The sequence below is a fragment of the Odontesthes bonariensis genome, chromosome 12 (genome assembly GCF_027942865.1).
Source record: "Odontesthes bonariensis isolate fOdoBon6 chromosome 12, fOdoBon6.hap1, whole genome shotgun sequence".
NCBI lineage: Eukaryota > Metazoa > Chordata > Actinopteri > Atheriniformes > Atherinopsidae > Odontesthes > Odontesthes bonariensis.
In genome coordinates, this window is record NC_134517.1 from 4,954,162 (window position 1) to 4,980,143 (window position 25,982).

General features: G+C 39.8%; 1 protein-coding gene across 2 annotated transcripts; it reads left to right on the forward strand.

Annotated features, from left to right (window-relative positions):
* Positions 1–472: 472 nt before the first annotated feature.
* Positions 473–25,102, forward strand: mrasa (muscle RAS oncogene homolog a). 2 transcript variants are annotated; one of them, XM_075478957.1, is made up of 6 exons: positions 473–763; positions 16,698–16,952; positions 17,513–17,666; positions 19,933–20,032; positions 21,410–21,489; positions 22,575–25,102. In XM_075478957.1, the coding sequence occupies exons 2-6, from the start codon at positions 16,760–16,762 to the stop codon at positions 22,672–22,674; spliced, it is 627 nt and encodes a 208-aa protein (XP_075335072.1). In that variant the 5' UTR covers positions 473–763; positions 16,698–16,759; the 3' UTR covers positions 22,675–25,102. The 2 variants fall into 2 exon arrangements, with proteins under 2 accessions (XP_075335072.1, XP_075335071.1); XM_075478956.1 differs by having other exon boundaries at positions 474–763; positions 16,694–16,952.
* Positions 25,103–25,982: the final 880 nt, after the last annotated feature.

A 25,982-nucleotide genomic window follows, 5' to 3' on the forward strand; every position in this document is an offset into this window, starting at 1 on the left:
AAATTGGCCAATGGAATCTTGACATGTAATCCTGAGATAAGAAGTTAAAATGACTTGCAAATGAGATGGTTACATTAGCAAATAAAACATCTTGTGGATCATAAAGCCATAATCATATGTGAAATTCTTTGAGTTGTTCTCAAAAGGGCTATCAAAAAAAGCCAGTCATATGTATTTATTAAAGCAAATGTAATGTAAATGATTGTGCCCGAAACAGAAGTCTGACAACATACAACAGCAGCATATATGATGTAGGCACACTAACAGGTTTCCTCTTTTCCACCATTGAATCTACTCAACTCCCCCTAAATTCAATGTGACAGGACTATCCCTTTAAAGAAGTCCGCCACACTAGGGAACAGTCCATTTCTCTAGAAAAAAAGGGGAACTCTGTCACTGCTTCTTTAAATTTGAAAAAATAGTATAAAAAAGAGTCGAGAAAGACAATAAAGGCGTTGCTCTCACATTTGTGTAAATATAGACATGGTAACACACTGAAAATCTAGATTAAGCCCTTTAACATCTTTCTTGAGCTCTTAAGAAAAACCTTGTCCACCCCTTTGGGACGTTTCTATTTATAGCATCAGCTGTTGCAATACAAAGATTAGCTACTCAAAGTATTGTTTCGCAGATGTGGGCAGCACGTTCCAGTCTGTGGCGAAAGGGCGGCGTTGGTTTAAAGCCGAGGAAGACGGAGATGAGGAGGAGGAATATGTCGATGTGAAGACGTCTCTTTGGCTCCACGACAGAGAAGCTCGTATCGGTGAGTGGTTTTTTCCTCGTGAGACTGTGGAAGTCGTGAATTGTCGTGTCTCTATTAAGACACAGTGCAGGCAAAACCTTCCGTTCATGTAAAATCCCAAACAGCTCTCAGTATCACCAACTTCCCAAAGCCTAGCTAACCGATTAATGACATTGTGCTAAGAGGAGGCTAGCTGGTTTTAATCGAGCATATCAACGACTGGATACCGAGAGGGGAATTTCCTTTTTGGAGTTAACTTGAAGAGAAATATGAAGCAAGCCAAATCCGTTATTCAGGGGCGGCTACTGTCGGTTTCCCATGCTGCTGCTCACTCATGCTCACACACAGACGGGCCCTGGCTCGGTGTGTCAGAAATTCCCCGTAGGGACGAAAGAAAAACACGGCGTTTGTCTTCTCTTTTCTCGTCTGTCAGAAAAGAAAACCCCGTACAGTAGATGGATTTCACGACGGCCTTTATCCCCCCTCCCCGGCCAGCTGTGTACACACGGCGGCTCTGAGGCAGGAATGGTGTGCATATTAAGCGCCGGACACGGAGAACACAGATTCTTCGTGTGTCAAATCATCGCATGAGATCACTCAGAAGCAGCAGTCGGTCAGTGTGCAGAAAGGGAGAAGTACTCACAGCCACAACTGCGTTAATCTCTGATAATAACATCTTAAACCATTAGATCATCTGGCTGTCTGGGGGAACCTTTTAATTCCTCCATCATAAACAGAAAAGTCAGGCTGCTGATTATTTAGATGCTGAGCCTCAGGTTGGTCCTTTCATGTATGTAGTGTCACCCACAGGTGCCACATATGGCCTTTCATGGTGTGACTGCAGTGTGGCCTAGAGTGTAGAAAAGCAGGCATTTTGGCCAAAAGGTTGCAGTTTTACGTATTTAGCAAAATGAAGATGCTGGATGCTATGCGCATGTGCATTCAGGCATGTCACAGGATGTGCAGAGTCAAGTCGGGCAAGTCAACTTCAACACATCAGGTTACTGTTCAGCTTGGGGCGGTTCACATTTTTCATGACTCATCTATGTGACATATTTCTGTATTCTACATGATTTACGTCGCTTTAGGAGTTCTTGGATACACGTAGTTCATTTGAATTATTTTGAAAACACAGAGTTGGTTCCATGAAGGCTTTAAGTGAGCATAGGAGACATGCAGAGAAGGAGAACCTTTTGGCTAAAAGAAATGCAACCTTATGTTATGTGGATGTATTTTAACTCTAAAACAGCTGATTTGTCCTTTTACCACAAAGTTCCTTAATTGCAAAGCCTGATGTAAATGCTCCTCTCTTCTTCAAAATAATTTAAGGGTGACTGAATTTTTCCAGATAGATCTATTTATTTGTGTGTTGTTCTGTGTAATTTAGTAGATATTGAAGAACAGAAAGTCTACTCGTAGTGTAACTGTTTAATTTGATTAGATAATTACTGCTCTTTCTGAGGTTGTTTGAATTATTTGTTGAATCTTTACGATGATATTGTTTTCACATGAATAACTGCCCTCTGTTTTGAAACAATATACCTTGCAGCCCTTCTATAGAGTCAGTTTTGCATGTTTCCCCCACATTATGGCATTCAGAAATATTTCAAAGGGGAAGATACCGCACACTCTTGTCCATCATGCTGAATATTATTTCACAAACAACGTTTCGGCCAGTGTGGCCTTTCTCAAGTTTTTACACAAGTTTTTTTAAATATTTACCTCTGAGAACAGTGAGAAGCATTTTAACAAAGTGACATAATGTTGGCGTCCTTGTTTGCATTATAATACATGAGAACGTTTAATGAAAATGACCTGCTTTAAAAAGCGGTGGACACTACAAAGAAAACCACTGAACATGGATAAGCGCTACAAAAAATGCATGTTCTTTGCAATGTCAACATACGCAATGTCAGTATCGTAAAAGACTGCTTGGACTGTAATAAATGGCAGGCTGAAAAAATCCAACATTGGGACTTGAAATACAAAGAAAACCACATTATTGACGGCTGCGTTCCATGTGGAGGAAGTTTTAGTTTTGTGCATCTTTAACCAGCAGGTGCAGAAAACAGAACACAGCCTCGTTAATACAGCTGAGCTTAATGTCATATAGTGAAGTATTTGTTTCAAGTCATATTGTCTTCTCAGTATTAAAGAATGATATCGTTTTTTTTGTTTGTTTTTTTTTTCTATTACACAGCCAGTTCTTCTGCATATTTAGTCAGGCAAGGAACATGAAATATGAAATGGTGACGTTATAGATTTCTAGAAAATGTTCTATATTTTCATTATGACGTTTCCACATCATCATGATGATGATACTGACACTGCACTCTGCTGCCTGATTATAAAGGTAATATTATGCCCTTTTTAACAGTTTGACACAAATTTCTGAGGTGCTGTTGCGATGTATAATAATAACAAAATACCTGTTGGTTTAAACACAGTGCCTCTCTGTCTCACTCTGTTTAGACACCTCTTCTCAGCAATGTCAACCCCCGCCCTTTGGGTGAGGTTAGCAGCTACTCACCCCTTCCCAATCCACCTCTATATATAGATGAAGATGGTTACTCTATTGATTTAAGAGGGAAATAGTTTAGCAGTTGAACTGCAAATTAGCAGCAGATGCTACTAAACAATGTGATGTAATGGATTAAGCCAGAGATGTATACAGCGTAACTCAGTGGTCCCCAACCCCTGGGCCCCGGACCGGTACCGTCTGTGGGTCGTTTGGTACCGGGCCACACAGAAAGAATAAATAACTTACATTATTTTTGTTTTATTTATTATCCGAGTCTGAACAATGGGCCTCAGAACCGTTCGTACGCACAGATTTCTTCTTAAGTCGTGCGTACGAGTGATTTAAGAGAATTCACCAATCTTTTCGTATTTTACGTTTTCTTTCAGGTACGAACAGAATTTACGAGTGATCCAGACCTGTCGTAGGAGTTTCGTAAAATAGTCCGCTGTTATTCCAATCAAGTTTGCTTGACTAATGGATTGTATATTTAATTACTTTGAAGAAAACATAAATAAATATACATTATACCTCATAATTATGCTGACATTATTCTGTTTGACTTAAATTGTGCACTAATTGAAGGTTCATTTGAATCTGTAAAGGGAAGCTCAGCGGCTGACTTGCTACTTTTGGATTCCTTAGTGCGTCAGGCTCTTGGAAGAGACCGTGTAGATATCCATGTGGAGACAGACGAATGGCTGACATTGCGATTAAGATTCCCAAGGACTGTGCTGCTACAAATATGCAGCTTGCTAGAGCCACAACTCCAAAGAAAAACACGGGGATCAAACCCAATTCCACCCTACGTCCAGGTCCTCACCACCCTTGGATTTTTGGCCACTGGAACCTTTCAGAGGGAGACTGGAGACGGATCGGGGGTGTCCCAGTCCTCTGTGAGTCGTGCGCTCCCCTTGGTCATCAAAACTCTCATCAGTTTATCACCTGTCCAACAAGTACAAATTAAGAGGGACTTTCATGCCGTGGCTGGACTGCCAAACATAATTGGAGCACGAGACACACATACGCATCAAAGCACCCGTGCTGTCGTGGAGCGCACTGAGCTGAAGGCCAGGTGGGTGTGTCTCCATACCTCGTTCATGGTGCAATATTGCCATGAACGAGGGTCTCCACCTGAACCAGCCCAGGCAGACCAGAAGGTGTGGTGCCAGAAGACCCCCCTCATGGACCACCCCATCAAAGTGCCATCATGATGAGGCAACAACTGATTGCACGGCTTTAGTTGCAGTCATCGATTGCCTGCCCATGGCGAGACGTTTTTTTTTTTTTTAAAGCCATTTTCATATCAAACCATTTATTTTTTATTTCGGTGACATGGTATTAACAGCACTCGTAATTGCTTCCCATTTCTTCGCTTTAGCAGGTCCCGTAATTCCACTGCTGACACTGCTAAAAATGACAGATTTTCCTTTTTGGATCTCTGAAAGCAGAACTTCAGTCTCAGAGCCCCTAAAGTTGTTCTTTATGGCCTTGATGCCATTCTCATGACTCAACACTTCCTGGCACAGGAGCGAGGAAGCACAGCCTTATATGGTATAATTTTGGGCGTGGAGTATGCAAATCTACTATCCTTGTGCACGTGAACTTAGATACGCACAGGTGTGATTCATCATTTACGCAGGTCGTTTACACACTTTTTCCGAAGTTAAGAGCGCTTGTTAAATCTGATGTGGCGTGTTCGTATGAGACCTTCTTACGAAAAAATTAAGAGAAATTTAGAATAAAAATACGAAAGTGTCCTTGCATGAGGACCAATGTTTTATTTAGAAAAATGACTGAATTCTCTCCGTTACATCCATCTATGACTCACTCTTGACACGTGTCAAAATGCTCGTCTTGGTCACATGAGACATTAACGCTAATATTAAACCCACAAGCTAGCAAAATGGGTAAAAAAAACAGACGTTTTTGGAAAGTTTCTTTGCAAAGGGGAAAAGGCCCAGTGAGGAGACAGAAGAAGAGCCTATGACCACTTAGAAAAAGAAAGCTGCATTTAACAGACAATACCAGGAGACATACTTAAAATATGGATTTATCGCGACATGTGATTCCCATGCACCAAGCCCGCTCTGCATAATATGCGGCGACCGGCTCTAACCTTAAAGGCCGGTCTGTGAAAATATTGTCTGACATTAAACTGGTCCGTGGTGCAAAAACGGTTGGGGACCACTGGCGTAACTCATAGTAACGCATGTTTACCTTAAATTACTGCATTCAAAAACATGCCGATTATGAAACATTAACCCACCGAGAGCGGTACACGGCGTTCAATGTAGCAGCGAGAGTGAGGAGAGGACCGGCGTTGTGTTGAAAACGCACCTTATCCACACAGCTGCAGGTTGTCTGATTTACAGAACGGAACTGTTCAGCTAGAAAGCTTCACTTAGTCTTTAGCTAAATCTGCTGGAACATTCCCCTCAGAGAGAGTTTATCCGCTGGGCTCTGATATCCTCTGAGGCTGCTGCCAGATGGAAGATGCATGCTCCTCAGTACAGCTGACAGCAGAACATTTCCACCAGAAGGTGGCTTCATCCGTCCAGCGTGGGGGAATTTAGTGGGCGTGGCTTATCAGAGGAGGCGGAGTCAACTTAAAGAGTGATGTACTTTAGAAATCAAAATCAGGATAAATGGATACCAGGGTTGTGTTTTGGGTGAGTTTTACACTTGCTGGTGACAGCAGACACCCTGATATATGCTCTCAGGAGCAGGACGAAGGGATTTTTATATAATATTTATATAATACCTTCAAAATTATTTTTTTCAGTAACGATCCAAGTTTTATGAAGAATTAAAAAAACAAATAAAAGAAATTCATCAAGTTTAACACAGTTTCCTCAAAAACTTGAATTTGGACAACATTTCTAGCATTATTTTGGCGTGATATGAATTTACCAAAAGCTAAAAATTAACAATTTAAAAGGTAAAATGATGCGTTCATTGTTTAGAGCTTTTATTCATGTATATCTAAACCCGTTTTATATCTAAGCCATTTCCTCATATGAACTCTGGAGATGTTCAGGAGACACTGAATTAATATAACATTGTATTACCACCTTCTTGCATTTCTTTCTTTCTCCCAATTCCACCAGGAAAGTGGTTGCTCACATGTGCTGAGTCCTTCACTCAGTGTTATCAGTGGGGTCGGGGGGGGGGGGTCAGTCCTGACATACTGTAACCTTGGTGACATTCCTCAACTGCCAGTAAAAGAAAACAAAATGATCTGAGTGAAGACGAAGGTCAAAGCAGGACATGGCCCCTGCAAGTCCCAGCGCACTGCTGAAATATTTGTGACGTGTGGGGGCGTCTTGGTAGTGCATTCATCAGCAATGTTCCATCAGAGCAGGGAGGTTCTGGGTGTGAACCTGCTGGTTGCTTGCAGCCTGCCTGTGTCAATTCTTGCCTGTTTTCACAGTTCAGACACGTGGATTTCAGGTTACATGCTATTTCTGAATTGGCAGTATGGAGCTGTCAGCTGGGTTGGGTTCCGGTCCCTCTACAGGGTAAAGCAGGCCTATAGCTAATGGATGGATGTTTAGATAGCAGCTTCCCCCACAGATGGATTCTTAACCAAGAAAATGAGAATTAGGTTTAACGGGTCCTCAAGTTAAAGGAGACGTATCAGGGTCCTTTTTTATAAATGACACAAATACCTGACGTCTTAAAGGGATAGTTCGCCTCTTTTGACATGAAGCTGTATGACATCCCATACTAGCAATATTATTTATGAACATTTTCTTACCCCCCCACTGCATCCTGTGAGCCGAGTTCCGGCCTTGTTTTGGCGTTGATGAAGGTAGTCCGGCTAGTTGGCTGGGGCCACAAAAATAAAGCGTTTTGCTTCTCAAAACAATATGCGTTCAAAAGAGTAATACATTTGCATCACAAAATCGTTGTGCAGGAATAAGTCAGACCTCACAATCGCTTGGTGCTATTTTCTCTCCCTTCATAGAGGGGGGCGTAGGCAGAAAGCAGAGGCATCTGATTGGTTTTTTGTAGGCGACCAATCCGAGATCAGCGTCCCGCTGATCTCGGATTGGTCAGCTTTTTCTCAGTCCTGCAGCTGCCACAGAGGTCTGATTATTTTCGTCCCTTTTTCTAAATACATCTTGTATAGATTTCTCTCAGGATAGATGGACCATTTCACCCAGTATTACAAAATGTGTTTCTGAACAGGATTACCAACCATGTCTTTAACCTGAATCATTCGTCGACTCACTCTCAGATATCTCTTCCTTCGTTCCTGTATCCAGCAAGTGAGAGTAGCCTCCATCTCCTCACTGACAGGGCGCCTCCCGTCGCCTTGAATCCTAGCCCTCCTCGGAGAAATCAGTTTCGCCGCATCGACAAGTGCGTCTTTTTGTTTCTTCCAAGCCCTCACCTGCCTGGCATCTATGCTGAAGTGACGGGCTGTTTGTTCGCCTGAGTTTTCTGCGGCATATTTAAGCACCTCAAGTTTGAATCCCACAGTGAACTTTCGTTTCGGCGCCTTGTTTAAAGTTCTGTGTTTGCCATACGCCCGTTCACGTCTGTCGTAAAACGCACCGGCTACTTAAAGGGGCCGGCTACTAAACGGGGCCGGTGTCTATTTCTCAGATTTTTCACAACACCCGGTTACAAAACGAGGCCGGCTACTATTAGGAGCCCGGCTATAACTCGAGGAAATACGGTATATTATTGCTAGTATCTATATACTTGAATCTACTAACACCTTATTTATCTATTACCACTAACACCATATTTTATTTATTTTATTACCGTAACAAAAAAAACTCTGCATCTTACACCCTTCCCTTTTTTTTTTTTACATTACTTATATATTTTTATATCGCACTCTCTTTGAACTGTTTTTGGTGGCTTTAAATTTCGTTGTACCATGTATAATGACAATAAAGGCATTCTGATTCTGATTCATACAGCTTCATGTCAAAAGAGGCGACCTATCCCTTTAAGGAAATATCTGCCATGCTTTGATCAGAGTACCACAGATATACACTACAACACTTCCATTTTCAATTGTAAATTTCCAAAGCAACTCATTTTAGGGGCATATGTGAACATCCAACTCCTCTCCAATCCTCTCTCCAGCGGGGTTCGTCTTATTTCAGATTAGGGGTGGGCGATATGGGAAAAAATGTTGTATCACGATTTTTTTGCATAAAATCACGATTTCGATTTTTTTATCACGATCTTCCATCCAAAAAAAAAAAAAAAAGACCAATTACAGTAGAGTTAAGTCGACATGCTGAACCACAGAAGAGCTAAGGAGTAAAAGAAAGAATTTGGCAATCAACACATTGTAATTCAACTGTAACCCAATTCAAGATGAAAAATAATGATCTAATTAATGACATCTGACACAGAAAAACGAACCACTGATGACGACTTGACTCCACCTCATGATGCCATTTAGCAACAGATGAGCAACGCTGCATGTTAATTTACTGCAGCCACAGTCACGCACTGCCATCACCAGAGCGCCCTAAAGGAATACTTTTCAACTGTGTAATGTTTGTCACGGTCGCGGTGCATCCCTTTTCTCTTGCACCGTAGTTAGCTTACGAGCTAGCGGTTTCCTCATCTGACCCGAGAGTGCTGCTGCTGGCCGTGAGTTTCTCCCGTGCGCCGCTATGGATGTGCTGTGGATGGTGCCGCTGCTGCTGTTCCCATTCCTGATGTGGACCAGCAGCAGTGGGTTAGGGTAGAAGAAAACCCGAACCAATTCCAAATTACAGAGGTGGATTTCCTCTTCTTCACCAGCTCGTCGGCTTGGCTTTCAGCCATGGCTGTCCATGCGTTTTCTAAGTTTTTACAAACACAACATGCAGGCGTGTAAGAAAGTGTCACGACGTACAGTTCGCTATGATTGGTCGGTTAAGGACGCCCTACGTCTGCTGTCAGATCAGTCTTACGGCTTTGAGCTACACTGCAAACATACATTTGGACACAAATTACACTCAATACTCTTGAAGCCCGTTGTTATCGTACAAGTGGGTAAACAATATCTAGCCAGAGAGTTCACAGAGCGAAATCGCACAAAGCAATCTCAGGTTACACTGTGGCACACCAAAGTTTCCCAAAGACTCAACAATTCTCTCGTTTGTAGTTTGTCTTCGAAGAGACGGTAATGGCTGCCTTTTAGGCGGCGTCTTGTCTCGAGTCATGTGTGAAAGTAGCCCTTGTTGGTGAAACACTGCACCACAGATGGGAAGGCTGAAGTTCTGATAGAGTTGCTGTTAAATTCCTTCATCACATTTCTTGTTTTATGAACCCTGCGCTGCACCATGGCTTTTAAGTGTTTGTCAGCTAATGTGAAGAACTGTCCATGTTTCTGGGCAAAATTTAACCAAAATGTTTAAAATGTTTAATTTTGTTTTTGTAAAAAGAATTAAAGAACACAATTAGAAGTGATAATTTTGTCATAAACGTTAGACAAAAGTCTGTTAAAGCATTATTCGCTCATTTAATGATTGTGTGAACTCTATAACTGCTGATGGGAATTGGCTGTTAATAGCAAAGCACAAAACTTCAAACTGAGATGCAGCATGAATTAAAGTTGGTTGGAGGTAAACACAAGGAGGCTGGATATTTCTACTTTGAGCCGGAGATGTGATGTAGAAATCCACAGTGAATCTTTTTGGCTCACTGGATGACACATTTCCAGACTTGGTGGCCCCAAAGAGCCGGGGTTGTGTTTTTTCAAGCTTATAGTGATTTCAGACACCAAAATGGCAAACACACGTGTCCCCTTTAAAGATCTATCAGGTTTATTGATAAATGTTGACTAAGTCCAACGAGCAGTTTAAATCTTAAAGAAATGTTTTTAATCTAAAGATCTCCCCTGAATGATCGATGAGTGTTAATATCAGTGCTGCGTTACAGGCCGGGGTGTGTTGTTCCTTATTCCTGCTCTGTGAGTTATGTTGCTGATTTGTTCCTATGTGAACAGGGAAATCCCTTCAGTTTTTTCAAAGCAGCAACCAGACACTTCTCTCTTGCTCCCAGAGAGACTTTATGTTGCGTCTCTGAACACAAAATCTAAGGTGCAAACAAACCAGCTGCAGCCATTTTAAACGTAAATGTACCCGTATGTTCACATATGTTAGTGGTGGCATATGTGGTGAAAATTACGGAAGCCCAGAGCGGACGTGGTACGTCTAAACTTTTTTTTTTTGATCGTTTTCTCGAGATAACGAGTTAATTTACCGATGGTTTTCGAGGCCACTTTTTCTCCCCAGTCAACCCCTGTTTATATGTATTTCTGGCAAAGGTGTAGCCATTTTTACCCCCCTTTCATTGAAAACTGAATAAAGTAGCCTATGAATCAAACATGAAATGTGGAGCGTTTGTGTAACAATTCTGCTTGTGAAAATGCACAATGCAAATCCCGCTGGTGTGACAAGCATTTGAAGAGTGGAATCAGGTTTAACACACACCAATCATGCCGTTATCCTTTCCTCGAGATAACGAAACGATAATGGCACCTCTCGTGCATCATTCGGTAACCATGGAGACGGCCTTGTCCCCTCAGCTGGTCACTGATGAAGTTGACTATATCAGCAGGATCACTTGGGTGTAAACGCCTATTGAGCTGCAGTCGAGCCAGCCGTCTCCTTAAATGATGCGGGCTGATATGAAAGTTATCTCTACAAGACAAACAAATTGCAATTTCAGCCTGTGTTAGAACTCGACAGAAGTAAAATCCGATGCGTTGATCTATGTCGGGTTCTCCAAAATCTGACATTTTCAGCTTAAGTCCGTTCTTGGAAAGGCTTTAAGAACACAGAGAAACTGATCATGAGCATTCAAGAAAAGATGGTCATCTCGTGATCTCAAAAACCATCGGTAAATTATCTCGTTATCTCGAGAAAACGATAATTGTTTTCTCGATAACAACATAATTATCTTGTTATCTCAAGAAAACCATCAAAAAAAAGTTTGTACGTACCACGTCCGCTCTGGGCTTCCGTAGAAAATGGACCGTTGCTGATACCCCTTTTCTTTTTTCTTGCTGCATGAAGGGGAAATTACTCGATTTCACGGATTATCACTACAAACGCCGGATTTACAAAATAATTAAAGTTGAAATTTTGTTCAAGTGTGGATAATTTTCCAAATGCATGGCCCAGTCTGTTGTAGCATCTTCAGACTGGTTCCAGAATAATTTAAAGGTCCAAATTGTAAGAGTGTTTTTTGTTTATTTTTTTTATTAAGTTTCAACTACAGCCATCCTCTCTTTAAGAAGGCTTGACCAGTTATGGACAGATTGGATTGCAATCCTGTCCAAAGTCGGTGTGCTACCTCCCATTGTGTTAATGTAGCAGTGGCCAAACCCACAGTTTTGGTTGAGTTGGCTAGTGGTGTTTCGGCAAACTGTTCACCACACCAAAGAAACTCTGAGGGAAATCCTGACACACCCTGCAGAGTTGTGACCCCACTTGGCTTCAGCTTGGCCAACCCATGCATGACGAGTGTACAAAAACACTGGTAGCAGGTACTGGGATAGCTTGGTGTTTGCAGGGGCTGCTGTGTTTTTTCATTTCTTCTTCCAAAGTGCTAAAATTGTATAATTTCAAGTGTTTTTTTTAAATGTTTTAGCGGTCCAGATGCCTAGTTTTGTGGCATTTTGACACTTTGACAGAAGAAGGTTTTTAACATCAGGAATGTGGCTCAGAAATTCTTTGCTTGGCTGCAGGCTGGCTGCAGGCTGACTTGTTAGTCTGACCGGTTGACTTTGGAAAGGAAGGAAACATCTTCCTTCCCCCTATTGTGCTGAGCAGGAAAGGATGGACTACAGCCAGCTGACAGCTGTTTCCTGGTGGATGGAGGAGGAATGGGTGCGTGGGTGGCGGTGTAGTGGGAGTAGTAAGTGAATGTGCGCCTTTTTTGTCTGTTTTAAACTTCAATCAAGGAGATGCATGGCAAAAAGGAGAAGATGGAAATGGAATCTCCCACTTGTGTAAAGTGTGTGGAATACATGGTGTAAAGCCATTTACTGTGCATTATATATCACAGCCAAAATGTCTCTGAAGCTAATTTTATTTTCTTGTTCTTTAATGGGAGCCATTGTCTGAATGAGTGTTGCATAGACTGGAGCTCCACTGAGACCTCTGTCAGAGCTGTGCTTCCAGAACAACTGAACCCTTTCAGCCCCCCCCCCACCGTGATTAGCTATTAGTTTTGTAATCACAACAACATTGTAGAAAACTCTGTATTTAGCTATATTTCCCCAACAGCTTTTAGACTTAACAAAGTGACAAACACTTGAAGTTGGCAACAATGAGAAGTAACGACTAAGGGAAGAGATACAAATACTGATGAGGCTTTACAGAGAAGCCAGGCTATGTAAAGCAGAGACTAAATATTAATCATACTGTCTTGTTTTATACCTTGTTTAAAAAAGATATCGGTATAAATTTGGAATGCAACATAGCGCCCTGCCCTACTCTCAATATAACGTACAGTATAATTTTGTGGGAATAAGTGCATCCTGTGGAATTCTTTTTATATTTGGACAAGCACATGATTATCTTTGATTCAGTGGCCCCTGCCTACAGATAAAGGCCATACACAGAACACCGTGAATTTTCATTCTTTAACAATAGATGTAAAATTCTTTGGAAAGAGTACATCTTTGATGTAAAATGCTGTCTAGTACAGGTATGGTGAAAAGCCAAAAAATTCTAGAAGTTGTCCTTCCCACACTTCCAAAGAAGTCTTCGTTAAATGTAAATAAAAAATCAGAATACAATTATTTGCAATTTATCTACAAATTATTGATGTATGTTAGTTTAAATTCCATGTCAATGAAAGATCTATCAGGTGGTTATTTACTATTTTGATTATTATTAGCTACATATTTCATGCCTTTTGCTGCTGATTAGTTCTAAAGGTTGAGAGGCAATAAGAATGAATCCAGATCCATCTGGAGTGTAGGTAATCTTGTCATAATTTAAGTTTTCTTTTGGATTAGAAATCGGGCTCCTGCACACAGAGTATAGATGCAAATGTCTGTTGATCAAAATGTCTATATTTGCATCTTATTCGTTATTTTGTCGGTAATAAAAAATAAACAAATGTAATCTGAATTATATATCTCCTTTCTTTTAAAACAAGAAGGAAGCTTGGCTTAGGTTTGTTTCATCTGAACACACCATGAGACTGCTGGAAAAGTGTCCTTTTTACAGAGGTTTTGTTTTCTCCCAACGTTGGGCTGAGTTATGACCTAAAACAGCATATCAGCACAAACACCTCATACCAAATTTCAAGCACGGTGGTGGAGGGCTGATGATTTGGGCTTGTTTTGTGGCTAGATCATTCAACAGGACACTGATCCCAAATGATCCCAAACACAGCACCAAACCGACAGCAGAAGAGCTGTGCATAAACCAATGCTGCAAACCTCAATGAACTAAGGCAGAAAGAGTGGTACAGACTTCATTCACAAAGCTATGAGGGACTAATAAAAACAGTTATTACGTCATATTATTGCTGATACAAGCTACTAAATCATGGGGTGCGCTTAGTTTTTCACACACTGCTTCTGCATTTTGGCATGAAGGTTTTGCGAAGTAATTAATGCCAAATATGTGTAAAAACATTTTTTTAAATAAGTCGCATATTGTTCATCTGAGTTTGTATTTACCTAATTTAACACTTGGTAAAGATCAGATGAGTTTCTATTATGTCCTGACATGTAAAACCGTAGAAATGAAAGAGGTTCTACTGTCACAACTGTATGTAAGCGCTAGCAAGGCCACGATTATGCTAACTGAATGTGGAAAGGAACTCTTCCACGAATGGCCTAAATATTGCTGTAATTAGGGTGTCTTGATTGGACTAAGTTAGTTCAGGTCTGTACCAGTTCATTCAATCCGACTTTGTTTATGTAAAAACAATAAAAACAATTCTTAATGGAAATACACGCCTTACATGGAGGGAATGACACACGATATAAAGGCTGCAGAACTGAGGAAACTTTTGTTTTTCTTTACTCAAAAACCAACAAACAACAACAGAAAAATGTGTGTGAGGACACACGAGAGCTAGATTTAAAAAAAAAAGTTCCAGAATTGTGCAAAATATCAAATCTGTCAGTACTGTAGGACCACAGTCAATGATTAAGCTAGTCAGTCAAATAATGGAATGAGACATAAACTTTGAAAAGTCCAATAAACCAAACTAAGAGCAGAATAAATTAAACCACACAGGTCCGTCTTGAGTTTGGTTTTAAAACATCAGCAGGAAGCCTCAGCACAGCTTCTCGTTCTTATTTGGGTGTGATCAAAATGTCTCTTGCAGAAGACCTGAGGGTCCTGTCACCAGGATCGAGGCCAGTTAACAGTTTTTAAAATCAGTGTGATGGGAGTTCTCTTTCTGGTCAGTTTGGAGTTGGTTGTAGCTGTGATATACTTCTCTTTGGGAGACCACACAGCAGAGCGTTACAGCAGTTAAGCCTGCAGCTAATAAAAGTGTGCAGCACTGTTACATCTCTGTTGTGGTGTGCTTGCTCTGATGGATTAATTGCCAGAGCTCCTTGTTTCATGTTCTTTTTCTCTCTCTGAGCACCAGTACTTGTGATTAATGCCTCGGTTTTGTCCTGATTGAGTTGTACCAAGTTTCCTGCTGTCCATGACTTAGTATCCTAAACATTTAAAAGGGACATCAGTTAAAGCTGTTTGTCGTTAGCATAGCTGTGGACAATGGCTCCATGTCTCCTGATAACATTACCAAGTGGCAGCATATGGAGGTTAAAAATTGTAGGACTTAACTGAGCCTTGTGGAACTCCATAATTAATTTTAAAGCTTATTGATGAACATTGTTCACAAGGTTGATGGTAATATCACTTTTGGTGCATTTCTGTCCATGTGTGGTGGTCAATTTTTTACAACATGGCTTTGCAGCCAAATGTAACTGGAGGTTGGTGCTGTTACAGCATGTGATCGCATGGCTTATGTTCGAGCATCTCCAGGAAGTCATGACCCTTAGTGATCTGAAATATATCATTTTATCATGTTACATTTGGCACTCTGAGTACTCTACAAGCTGTAAGTTTTAGATACTTTTGATATATTGAGCACAGACTTAACTTGTGCAGAAAACACTCTTCTGCTGAAGATTTTTATTTTTATGTTGAAAAAGCCATAATTACAAGACACTGTAATCCATTCATGCATGAGTCATCATATTTCTCTTCTGGTTCTGTGCTTATATTGGGCCAGAGAGGCAAGATGTCATTAGTCTGGTTTCTGACTCGAACCAGACTGTGGCTGTGTTTTTTTTTTTTTTTACTATTTCCACTTATTTTTATGCTGCCCATATCTTGGTAGACTGTCACCATAATAACAGTGAGGCGCAAATGCTGCTTCATTCCCACCATCTGCTTCACAGTAAAAGCTTTTTGTTGCTCTCTACTGGAAATCTCAGTTTTAAGCCGTTTGTCTGGCTAACAATGAAGAGCATTTTAAGACCTCTCTGATCTTTTGAGTTTATCGCAAAATACCAAAACTCCCTTCTGAGCATGACACCAAATAAGCTTTACATTCAACACTGAAGCTGCTAAAATGCTAAAACAGCTGACAACTTTGTTGCAGCACTACTTCCTGGCTAATAAAAAGTGCATTGTTTCAGCTCTTATGGCGGATCTGACGGGGGCTTACATCAGGCACATCAAAGTGAAACGAAGAACCAAATCCAGAATGTCTTTCCTGATACTTCTGATGCAGACAAATGCTGAGAACATTTTTAAAGGGATACATTATATATTTTCTTATGTTTCCTTTTTTAATGGGGTTGTATGAAGTACTTGTAAGGAGGTCTTACCTGTTGCAGGTCTACTTCAAGTATAGAGGCCAGGACATATACCAGTGTAAGTTAAAAAGCTGAGCGTGTTTGGCATGTCCTCTCTGGGTTGAATGATTAGTTCCTTCGGGTGGATTTCATATCACGTGCACTTTTGTGATCCTGATGAAGACCTGCTGTTGATACACAGTTCTTAACATGCATGCATGAAGAATAATTTGAAAAAAAAAGAAGCTTTTTTTCATGTTTGCCTCCATCTTTCCCCACAGTCGTGTATACTACTAATTATCAGGAATACTTCCCTGATCTGTTTCCCAGTTGTTTTACTTTCAGACTTTTTTCTCCGAGGTTAGAGAAGCTTTGGATTATAATGGCCATCACTCACACATAGAAAAACTGTGAGCTGAACTTTTTCTGTCTGTCGTTTGTCCATTTTTCCATCTCTCCGCTTTGATCTGCAATTCTTAGCTGTGATCTGTTGTTTCCATGGGGATGAGAAAGCAGCTGCAACAAAAAAAACTTAACTCCTCTCTCCCTTGTTCTCCTTCCGTCTCTTCTTTGTTGACAATCTCCCATTGTTTCTCTCTCTCTCTCTCTATGTCCTCCTTTTCAGCCAGGTGTGTCTCATCAGCCGCCGACTAGCCTACTTCCCACCTGTACCACCACTGTTGAGGTAGCCATGGCGACCAGCGCTGTGCCAAGCGACAACCTGCCAACATACAAGCTGGTGGTGGTGGGGGATGGTGGTGTTGGGAAAAGTGCTCTAACCATCCAATTTTTCCAGAAGATCTTTGTGCCAGATTATGACCCCACGATCGAAGACTCGTATCTTAAACACACTGAAATAGATGGACAGTGGGCAATACTGGATGGTGAGGAGCAAGGATTCAGTTTCCCATGCAAATTTCTCTTACTTTTTTTCCCTTTTGGTTTCAGTTGAACTTGTCTGCCAGTGTCAAATTAGTTAACTCTGTTTGAAGCTACTAACTTCACTCTTCTGGTAGCTAATTTCTGTTCTGAATTATTCTCAAACAGAATTAGGAACCTGAAGAAGAAGATACTGCTGATGTTTCCTGCATGTGGGAAAACTCTTTTAAAACAGTGTTGCTGTCCCCCTGTAAAATACCGATTTACTTTGGAAATCCATTTAACAAATGAGAGAAAAAGTGTTATTATAATCATTTATTAGTTTATGGAAATATTGTTGTTGTTTAATTGATGTACAATGTATAATTGATCATTTTTATGTATGATATTTATAATGACAATTAACGACTTCTTACAAGAAGACAAAATTTCATTAATAGGAAATATATAATGTAATATAATATTTATTTATTTATTCTTTTTTTTTTTGTGTGTGAGTGTACGTGTATATATGTTTGTCCTATGCTGTGTGAAGTGATGCATTTGTGTCCCCACATCTACCCAGTACTGGACACAGCCGGTCAGGAGGAGTTCAGTGCCATGAGGGAGCAGTACATGAGGACAGGAGATGGCTTCCTTATTGTGTTCTCTGTCACAGACAAAGCCAGTTTTGAACATGTTGACCGATTCCATCAACTCATTCTACGGGTCAAAGACAGGTAGATGCAACAACTTGGCCTTATGATGTAGAACAGGAATATTATTGAGGTATGATTTAGAATCTGTTTGAATGAGTTTAGCAGGTAACAGTACTTAAGATTTTATGACTGTGTCTCTGAATAACAAACCTGATAAAGCCATGTCATGACTTCTCCTGCGTAGTCGGGATTGTATTGCAATGCTCATCTAATTATGGCACATTTTACTGTGTATGGGGTTGTTTGTTTCTGGGATTGAATGAACTGGTTTTAAGATGAACAGTAGATGGTTTTGTTGTCTTTGAGAAACTACGAAGAAATCAGTTCTGAGTTGGTTTGGTCTGCTGAATAAAGGTGGGTTATGTAGTGGTGAAGATTTTTACGAGTGAGCGGTCAGATGGATTGTTTGGTCTCAGTTACCCTGTCAAGTGTCAGGGTCAGTTTGAGCTTACGTGGTCAGGGATGCTTTTGTCAGGTGGTAGGACTCAAGTGCCACTATGATTTTGGGTTATCATATTATTTGGGATCGTTTAACTTTACACTTTTTAGTGTGCTTGAGCATCTGAGACACAAAGTTATGCTTTAATGTTACTGCAAAAGCTGTATACACCCTCACCTGACCCACACCTGTTGTTGACATAATCTTGAAGAATATTAACGCTTTTTTTAAAAAAAAATTTAAACATTGTTTATTGGGTTTTGCAGATGTATACAATTTCATTCAGACATTTGCAAAGAGTTTAGTATACATTCTTTCTTTTTAGACAACAAAAAAAGAAAGTGGTCATTGAAATATTATTGCATACCTGAACAACTTTATCAAATAAAAAATGTAATAATAAAATAAATACATTTTTAGAAATAATTAATTCTTTTTTAGGACTAGGACAGAACCAGACAATTGAAAAAAAAATATAGACAAAAAAAAAGAAGGACAGGCACATCAGTCAGGTAACAAACAGCAATAGACATAGCAGCAGACATCCCAAGACAGAGTAATGGCACCTCTGTTGCCTCAGTCGTGTCAATCAGTCAGGGGTGAGTGAAGGATCTGTCCTCTTAAAGGGACACTATGTAATTTCTTCCCCCATCTAGTGGTGCAATTTTATTTTGCAAAGTTGAATGAATTTGCTCTCTAGCGCCTCACGTTTTCAAATGTGCGCTGCAACTTCTTGAACTACGGCAAGCGGAATGTGTCAAGATTCAAGAAGCTATAGCTTCAGACTCAAGGTCCATACAAACAAAAAGAAATCAAGACACACAGTACAAAGGATTATATAACACACATACAACAACACTATAAATACAGATGACAGATAACATGTCAGATAACATAACATCTCCTTTGGTGTGCAAGCAATGCAATTAGTCCTATTCCGGGAGTTACCGGAAGTGACGTCGACGCAGCCTTAGCATTAGCCTGCGTTAGCAATAGGAGCATTAGCAGCGGTAAATAAACTCCCGGTAAACTTACAAACTTTCTAATGCCTCGTTTTGTGAGTTAAGAGCCTATGTGTACTACGGCAGAAGTTTGGTAACAATCAATGCATTATTAGTGGGATCATTTACGAGATAAAATCTATTTAGCATTTTTTTTTTTTAAACTTTATTAGTAAATCAACAAAATAACAATTTACAAATGTGAGCATAACGCCAAAAAGAAGATATCCAGGGGGAGCATAGGAATAATAATAAAAAGAAGATGATGCACTTACAATAAGAAAGCTAATGAACACAAAGACATATGTGCCAAGGAATAAAATCTATTTAGCATTAGCGGCTGTAATAAGCCATTTGGCGGAAATGACGTCACAATGACGTCATTTCTGCTTGTAGGCCTGGTGGGGAAATCGCGATTCGAAGTGCTTTATGTCCCTCTCGGCACTTCGTCATTTTTCATAGACCGGAAGGACATGGCAGCCTCCATAGAGCTTACCTGCTCTATGTAGATACAGACAAGTTATTCTTCACTCAGGAGGATAAGTGAGATTTTTGACAGAGATCATTTTACACCAATGAGGACTAACTTATGAATGATTATGTTGATTTGAGCTAATAAATGACTTAATTTATTACATAGTGTCCCTTTAACAAATTGAAAGAATGGGCCCCATAATTTCCCAAATTTACTGGAGCCAGTCAAAGACGGTCAAATTTTCTCTAATCCAGCAGGCGTGACTGGGGAATATTAACACTTTGATAACTATGCTAAGGTGGAGGTTAGAATATGAATTGTATATTTTTACAGAAATGCTCACATTTTCTGTTTGTCTCCTCTCGCTCTCAGGGAGGCCTTCCCTATGGTGCTGGTTGCAAACAAAGTGGACTTAGTCCATCTGAGAAAAATCACATCAGACCAGGGCCAAGAGATGGCTGCAAAGCATAATGTAAGTGGTGAACCTTTCCTGAGTCACTTCCTGAATCCAGATTTACTGTTAGTCATGTGCAGCACCAGTTTTTATTTGTTATTGGTCTTTCAGTGAGTTTTAAAAAGCTAACATTTTGCCTTCAGAGCGGTGTCCTTATATTTAAAGTAACTGAATCCAAAATCAGAGAACTCTTATTGAAATGAACTGTTAAAGCTTGGAATCTAAGTTAACCTATGTAACAATACCAAACAAATGAAAATGCTACTCATTGAATGTTAAATGGTTCAAACTTGTGTAACATCTTTTTAAACCTTGTCTCAGTTCTGAAAAGTGATGAACAATGTGCTTATTCATTCATTTACACAGACACTCGTACAGGACTGATTTATAAAATATAGCTATGTGTATGTTCTTTATATTCAGTATGATACAATTTGTTCCTCTACAATCACACCCATGAGCATCAGGGGTAATGTGGGAATTCTCCGTCTTGCCTACTTGTCGAGGCCCTGAGTATAGAACTGCCAACTTTTCAACTGAAGGACGAAATTTCAGCCAGTAAGCCCATCTACACCAGATAAATCTATCTATATTTAGCTGTACACCAGATTTTAAAAACCTTGGTGACATTTCTGAGCTGGTAAATTGGCATTAGCACATTTTAGATTTGTTAGAGCTGAAGAATGGATCGCCCATAAGGACAGAACCAGAAATCCTCAGCAACAAGGAGAATGCTAGAGCCTATGGGAAAATAACTTCAGAGTGCATCCAATGACAGCTTCTGATTCTCCAGTTGAAAAATAATGATTTTTCTTCCATCATAAACTTACGTGATAAATGGAACAACAAGAAGAGGTAGACGAAAGTTCTCCTCGACAGGATTTATTTAACTCCACAGCTGGCCTATCAGTGACTATTCATACCAAACTGAAAGCTAAAATAAGCTTAATGATACAGATAAAGTGAACACTATTAACAGCAAGAGGGACGGGCAAATGAAGCTGCAGGGTAGGCTTTTTTTCCAGTGGTGGTGAATTACTTTGTTTAATAAGGGTTCATTTAGCAGAACTCATGATATCACATTTGACTTTAATTGATCATTTCTCCATTGTTTGTATGCTGCCTAAAGAATAAGTACAACCCACGCTTACTAGCATCAGAGGTCGCTGATTAAGCTCCATACTGTCCATGACTCATAGGATGTGATTTAATGCCAGGTCCGGGTAATCAGACTGGAACATTGTGTCCACTATTGATTCTCCACTGTGGAGCATGTGGTTGTTCTTTTTCCAAGGGTTTAATAGTTGTTTTTATGTTTCCCTGTACTGTAAATTCCAAAAATAATAAACAAGTTGCTCATATTGCAGTTTGGAATATTTCTTCATGTTTCCTCAGATAACTTATATTGAAACCAGTGCCAAGGATCCCCCAATGAATGTGGACAAAGCCTTTCATGAACTGGTCCGAGTTATAAGGTAATTTCAGGTTCACTTGAGGTTTTCACTTGATCTCAAATTTTCACCAAAAGAAATCTTTTCACAAAATATTTTGAGAAAACAAAAGACAGTCATTTGCTGTGAAGGTTAAGGTTGAAATAACAGCTTCCAAATGAGAGTGCAGTCAGTTGTATTTTATGGCGAAAGCTTATTTTGTTCATTTCAAACCTTTTCAGGGGGTATTTGACTGTTTTTAGTGGACAGTGGCATTGGAGGAGTGTAATGCTGGACATGTTAGGTTAGTAAAAGTGGTTTTGGAAAGAAAAGGAGAAAAATGTTTAAACAATTTCTCATCTTGACATGTAATTTCATTTATTTATACCAGAATATGCAAGTATATATTTTCTATGTGGTCATATTCTTCTTCTGGTGAAGTCTTATCAGGACCAATTGGCAAAAAGAACTGTTGTCCCATTGTTTAAGGTTTGTATGTGTATGTATACCTACATACAGAGCAGTAGAAGACTAGTATTAAGACTACCTGTCTGGTGGAAAGCTGTGTGAGTGGGGGGGTCTCATCTTTCATAATGTACCGAAACTGAGAAAATGACCTGGATGAATCCACAATGCCCCCTTGTGGCCAGACTTAAGAAACCCAGTCATTACTGGAGAAGGATGCAAAATATGATTGATGTATCATTAGTTCAATGTGTCATCTGTGAGCAATGAGGTGACGCAGCTTATGGCTTAGCTCCAAGTGTAATGATGACATCATTGATTGTTCAGCCAGTCTGTTCAGGTTCACCTTTTCTTTGTTTGGTTGTTCTCCTCAGAAAGACTTCTGAAAAAAACACTGAGAATCGAATACATCCATCCAATTGTAGCACAATTATGCTATGCTTATCTAACAAGCTGCTGGTGGTAACTTTAAGTGGACTTGAGGGATGTATTCTTTATCTAAGTCTTTACAGTGTGGTAATTCACTTCCTGTAGAGACATTCCTTTGAGACCAGCTTTGACTTGTATGATTGCCTTTTCATTGTTTTGTCGTAGATTCTGAATTTTGAGTTCTCTTTGTTTTTACAACCTGCTCTGCCAATGCTTTTCTTTCTCACCACCTGCAGACAACAGGTTCCAGAGCGAAACCAGAAGAAGAAAAAGAAGATGAAATGGAGAGCGGAGCGTTCCACGGGTTCCCACAGGTTCCACTGTGCCATATTGTGACACCCCCCCCCCCCTTTACTCTCCTTGTCAGTCATAACGCACAACACACACACACACAAACCCACACGCACACCAACACACTTTTGGATGTCAGGGAACTCCCCAGCAGTATTCGACTGCTGGAGCACAAAAAGGAGGGGGGAGATGGTCACCGGACATCTTGATGGATATGACGAAGGCTGAGATGAACCTGAAACACGTGGCCGGTGTCCCATCAGCCCTTCACAAGGCCTTGGAATGCGTGCTGTACCCTCTCTCCTCACTTTCAAAGGTTTTTCTTGACCCCTTGTCCTCCCTCTTCTGTATTTAACCCTGAACCACTTGGTCACCTAATTGATTCTAAATCAAGTGTAACTTTTGACCTCAGCATTAAAAGTTGCACAAGATGATAAACTTTGGGGGGCGGGGGGCGGGTGACAACTTTTGTCTTCTTTAGAGAATGGAGGAAAAGGGAGGAACTGGCTCAAAGTGGCTCCCTGTGTTTCACAGACAACTTAGTGCTATTCATCACTTTCTACGTCACACTCCTGCAGCTTGTGGAAGAAGAGCCCCGTCATCCCCACACTGGCTTCTGTGTGTTCTTCCATAGCAGAGTGGACCTCTAAGCACGGTGGATGAATACGATGGTGGTGATTATGCTGGTGTCGGAGGACGTTAGTATGTTGTTACGTGGAGTGCGAGTGCAACGATAATAGCATGTTCTTCGTGGTCATGCTTTGGTTTTGTGATGTCAGTTGGGAGATGGTGGTAACAAGTGAAGGAAATGTGATGTGTTGAGAAAATGTGACATATCTATTGTGGCCATATGGGCTGTTTATGTGTTGTAACATTAAAAAAAAAAAAAAATGGAGAAAAAATCCTAACAGTACATGTAATAAGGTTTATACCAATACTGATCTGTTAAGAGCCAAGTTTACAGAGATTTTTACTGAAGATTATTTTCCCACATGTACATGGACAGTATAAAAGAGCCACTTTATTTGCCCTTTCAATTATTTGAAACTAGTTATTGATGGTTTGGTTGCCTCTTTAATCATTGTCAGTGGCTGATCCTTGATCAGTACTGTATGAGCAGTAGTACTCATGTATTTCTTTCCTTTCTTAACAAATAACAAACTTCTTTTCATATTTTTTGTATCTTAAAGTGTAAAACAAATATTTGTGATATAAAAAGTATCTAAATATGGGTGGCAAAGTAGATAAATTCACTGCTGTTTTACAAAGAATCCTATAGAAGTCGATAAATAAATAGAATAGATAAGGGATGATGAGAGCTTCATGCTTCAGAGCTGAAACGGGCTGGTGAAGCTGATTTGCACTGGCCACTAACCAAAATAATGTGATGTCACTTTATTCCAATCCAGGGGCTTTTCCAACTCCACCTCTGAATTCAGGACTGTCTTAATGGATGAGTCCTGCTCGGTAAAGGACAGAGGAAAAAAAATACTGTAGCCCTGGGAATACGTCATTGTTACAAAGACTAGCTGAACTGGGCAGTGTGGCACTGCCTCTGGCTTGAAGCCATGCTAACATTCAGTAGCTACAAACCATGTTAGTTGAAGGAAAACCTCACAGGTGAAGCAGGAATACATTCATTGTATCCATGTTTGTCATAGGGAGGTGGCTGGGAAAATGTACAATTTAATAACCTATGAAATGGCAAGTACTGTTATCGGACTTTAGTGTGGGTGGACAACTTTCTCGTCTGGATGTGCATCTACTCTTGAAGGAATACATTTTTGCACTTTTAATACAATTTCTGACTTTCCTATTGGCATGTCATTTTCTTTTCAAAACTGTAAGTCAACTGAAAGGCACAGAAAAAAAAATATCTGAATGTAAAATGTAATAACAAAACAAGCAAACAGTTGATTAGAGTTGTAGCCTTGTGTGCCTGCGTATGCCTGTTGCCTTGGCGTTGATTGTAACATATGAAATCATTTGGGATTTTATCCTTAGAAAAGCATAGAAAGTTAAGCTCCACATTTGCCAGTTTTGAATTGAGAAGGTTACCTATGAAAAGTCTAATTTCGTATTTGATAAATGGAATACAAATTCACCTTCGCCTGGAAGTGGAGCCTCAACGAGAAGGAACACAGAATGAATCTACAACTACTGTTAAAAGGACTTCAGAGGAGGACTCAAAACCTTAAAAAAAGGATTGTTTAACAGTGAAGCAACAGACACAAAGGCTGAAAAAGAAGAAAAAGAACAATGTGTTTGAAAATGTTACATCGTGTGTTTGATACCATTTTTGTATAATTGATGACTCTTGCAAAATGTTTTTTTTGTTTGTTTTTTTTGTTTTTTTCCAACAATAATTTATTACAGTCTATGTTACCTCATTGTGTCCCTGCCCTTTTTTATTTTTTGAGTACCCAAGCTTTATGCTTTTTGAGGATCAAGATAAAATGAATTTACTTCTGAACTGAAAATGGATTTCAGCTTCACTGGAGCTCATGTGGATGGCTTCAAAGGTGACAACAAAAGTACACAATGGGTCAAAACAGTGTAAAAAAAAAAAAAGGTTTTTGTTTCTGCCTGGCAACATGCTCCCTTGTTTTGGGTAATACTAAACTAAACTGACCTGCTGCTGGCTTCAGCTTCTTACTGTACACACAGGAGAGTGGGAGCAGTCTTCTCCTCTAACTTGCAGCAAATTGGGGAATCAGTTATTTTCTTTATGTACTTCAAGCAGACAGGTGCTGTCCATTTTACTTGGGTTTTTACCTGTTGATAAAAATAAATGTTTAAAGTGAATATATAGCAAATTATTTGACCCTGGATTATGTGAGCCAAATTAAGTCCTCTTGTTTAGGGGGGTTCTTTTTTTGTAGTTGAAGTCACGAGTTGAGTTGTGTACATCTTGTCAGACTTTGTCAGTATGTGAAGGGCTGTGTGAACTTTGAATTATGACAGGAAAAAAAGAGTTTTCAGACAATTCGCGTACTGTGGTTTTTTTTCGTTTTTTTTTCTTAAAACATTTATTGCACAATTTGTTAGTTTTACAAACGGTGAACAACAGAACAAAAAAGCACATGTAAGAAACAACAATAATAATGATGAAAATAAAGTTAAATACAAGTAAAAAAACAACAAAGGACACCTATAATACCCACCCAAAGAATTATCATTGTGTATGTTCTACAACAATAATGGTGGTAGAGAAAAAATAAAAATTACAAAAAAAAAAATAATAATAATAATGTGTGTGTATAATACTAAATCTAGACTAGAAAAATTCCAATTTGCATTACCAATCATAAGTTAATGGCATGCAGATGCTATATGTTAACGAGCCATCCTAA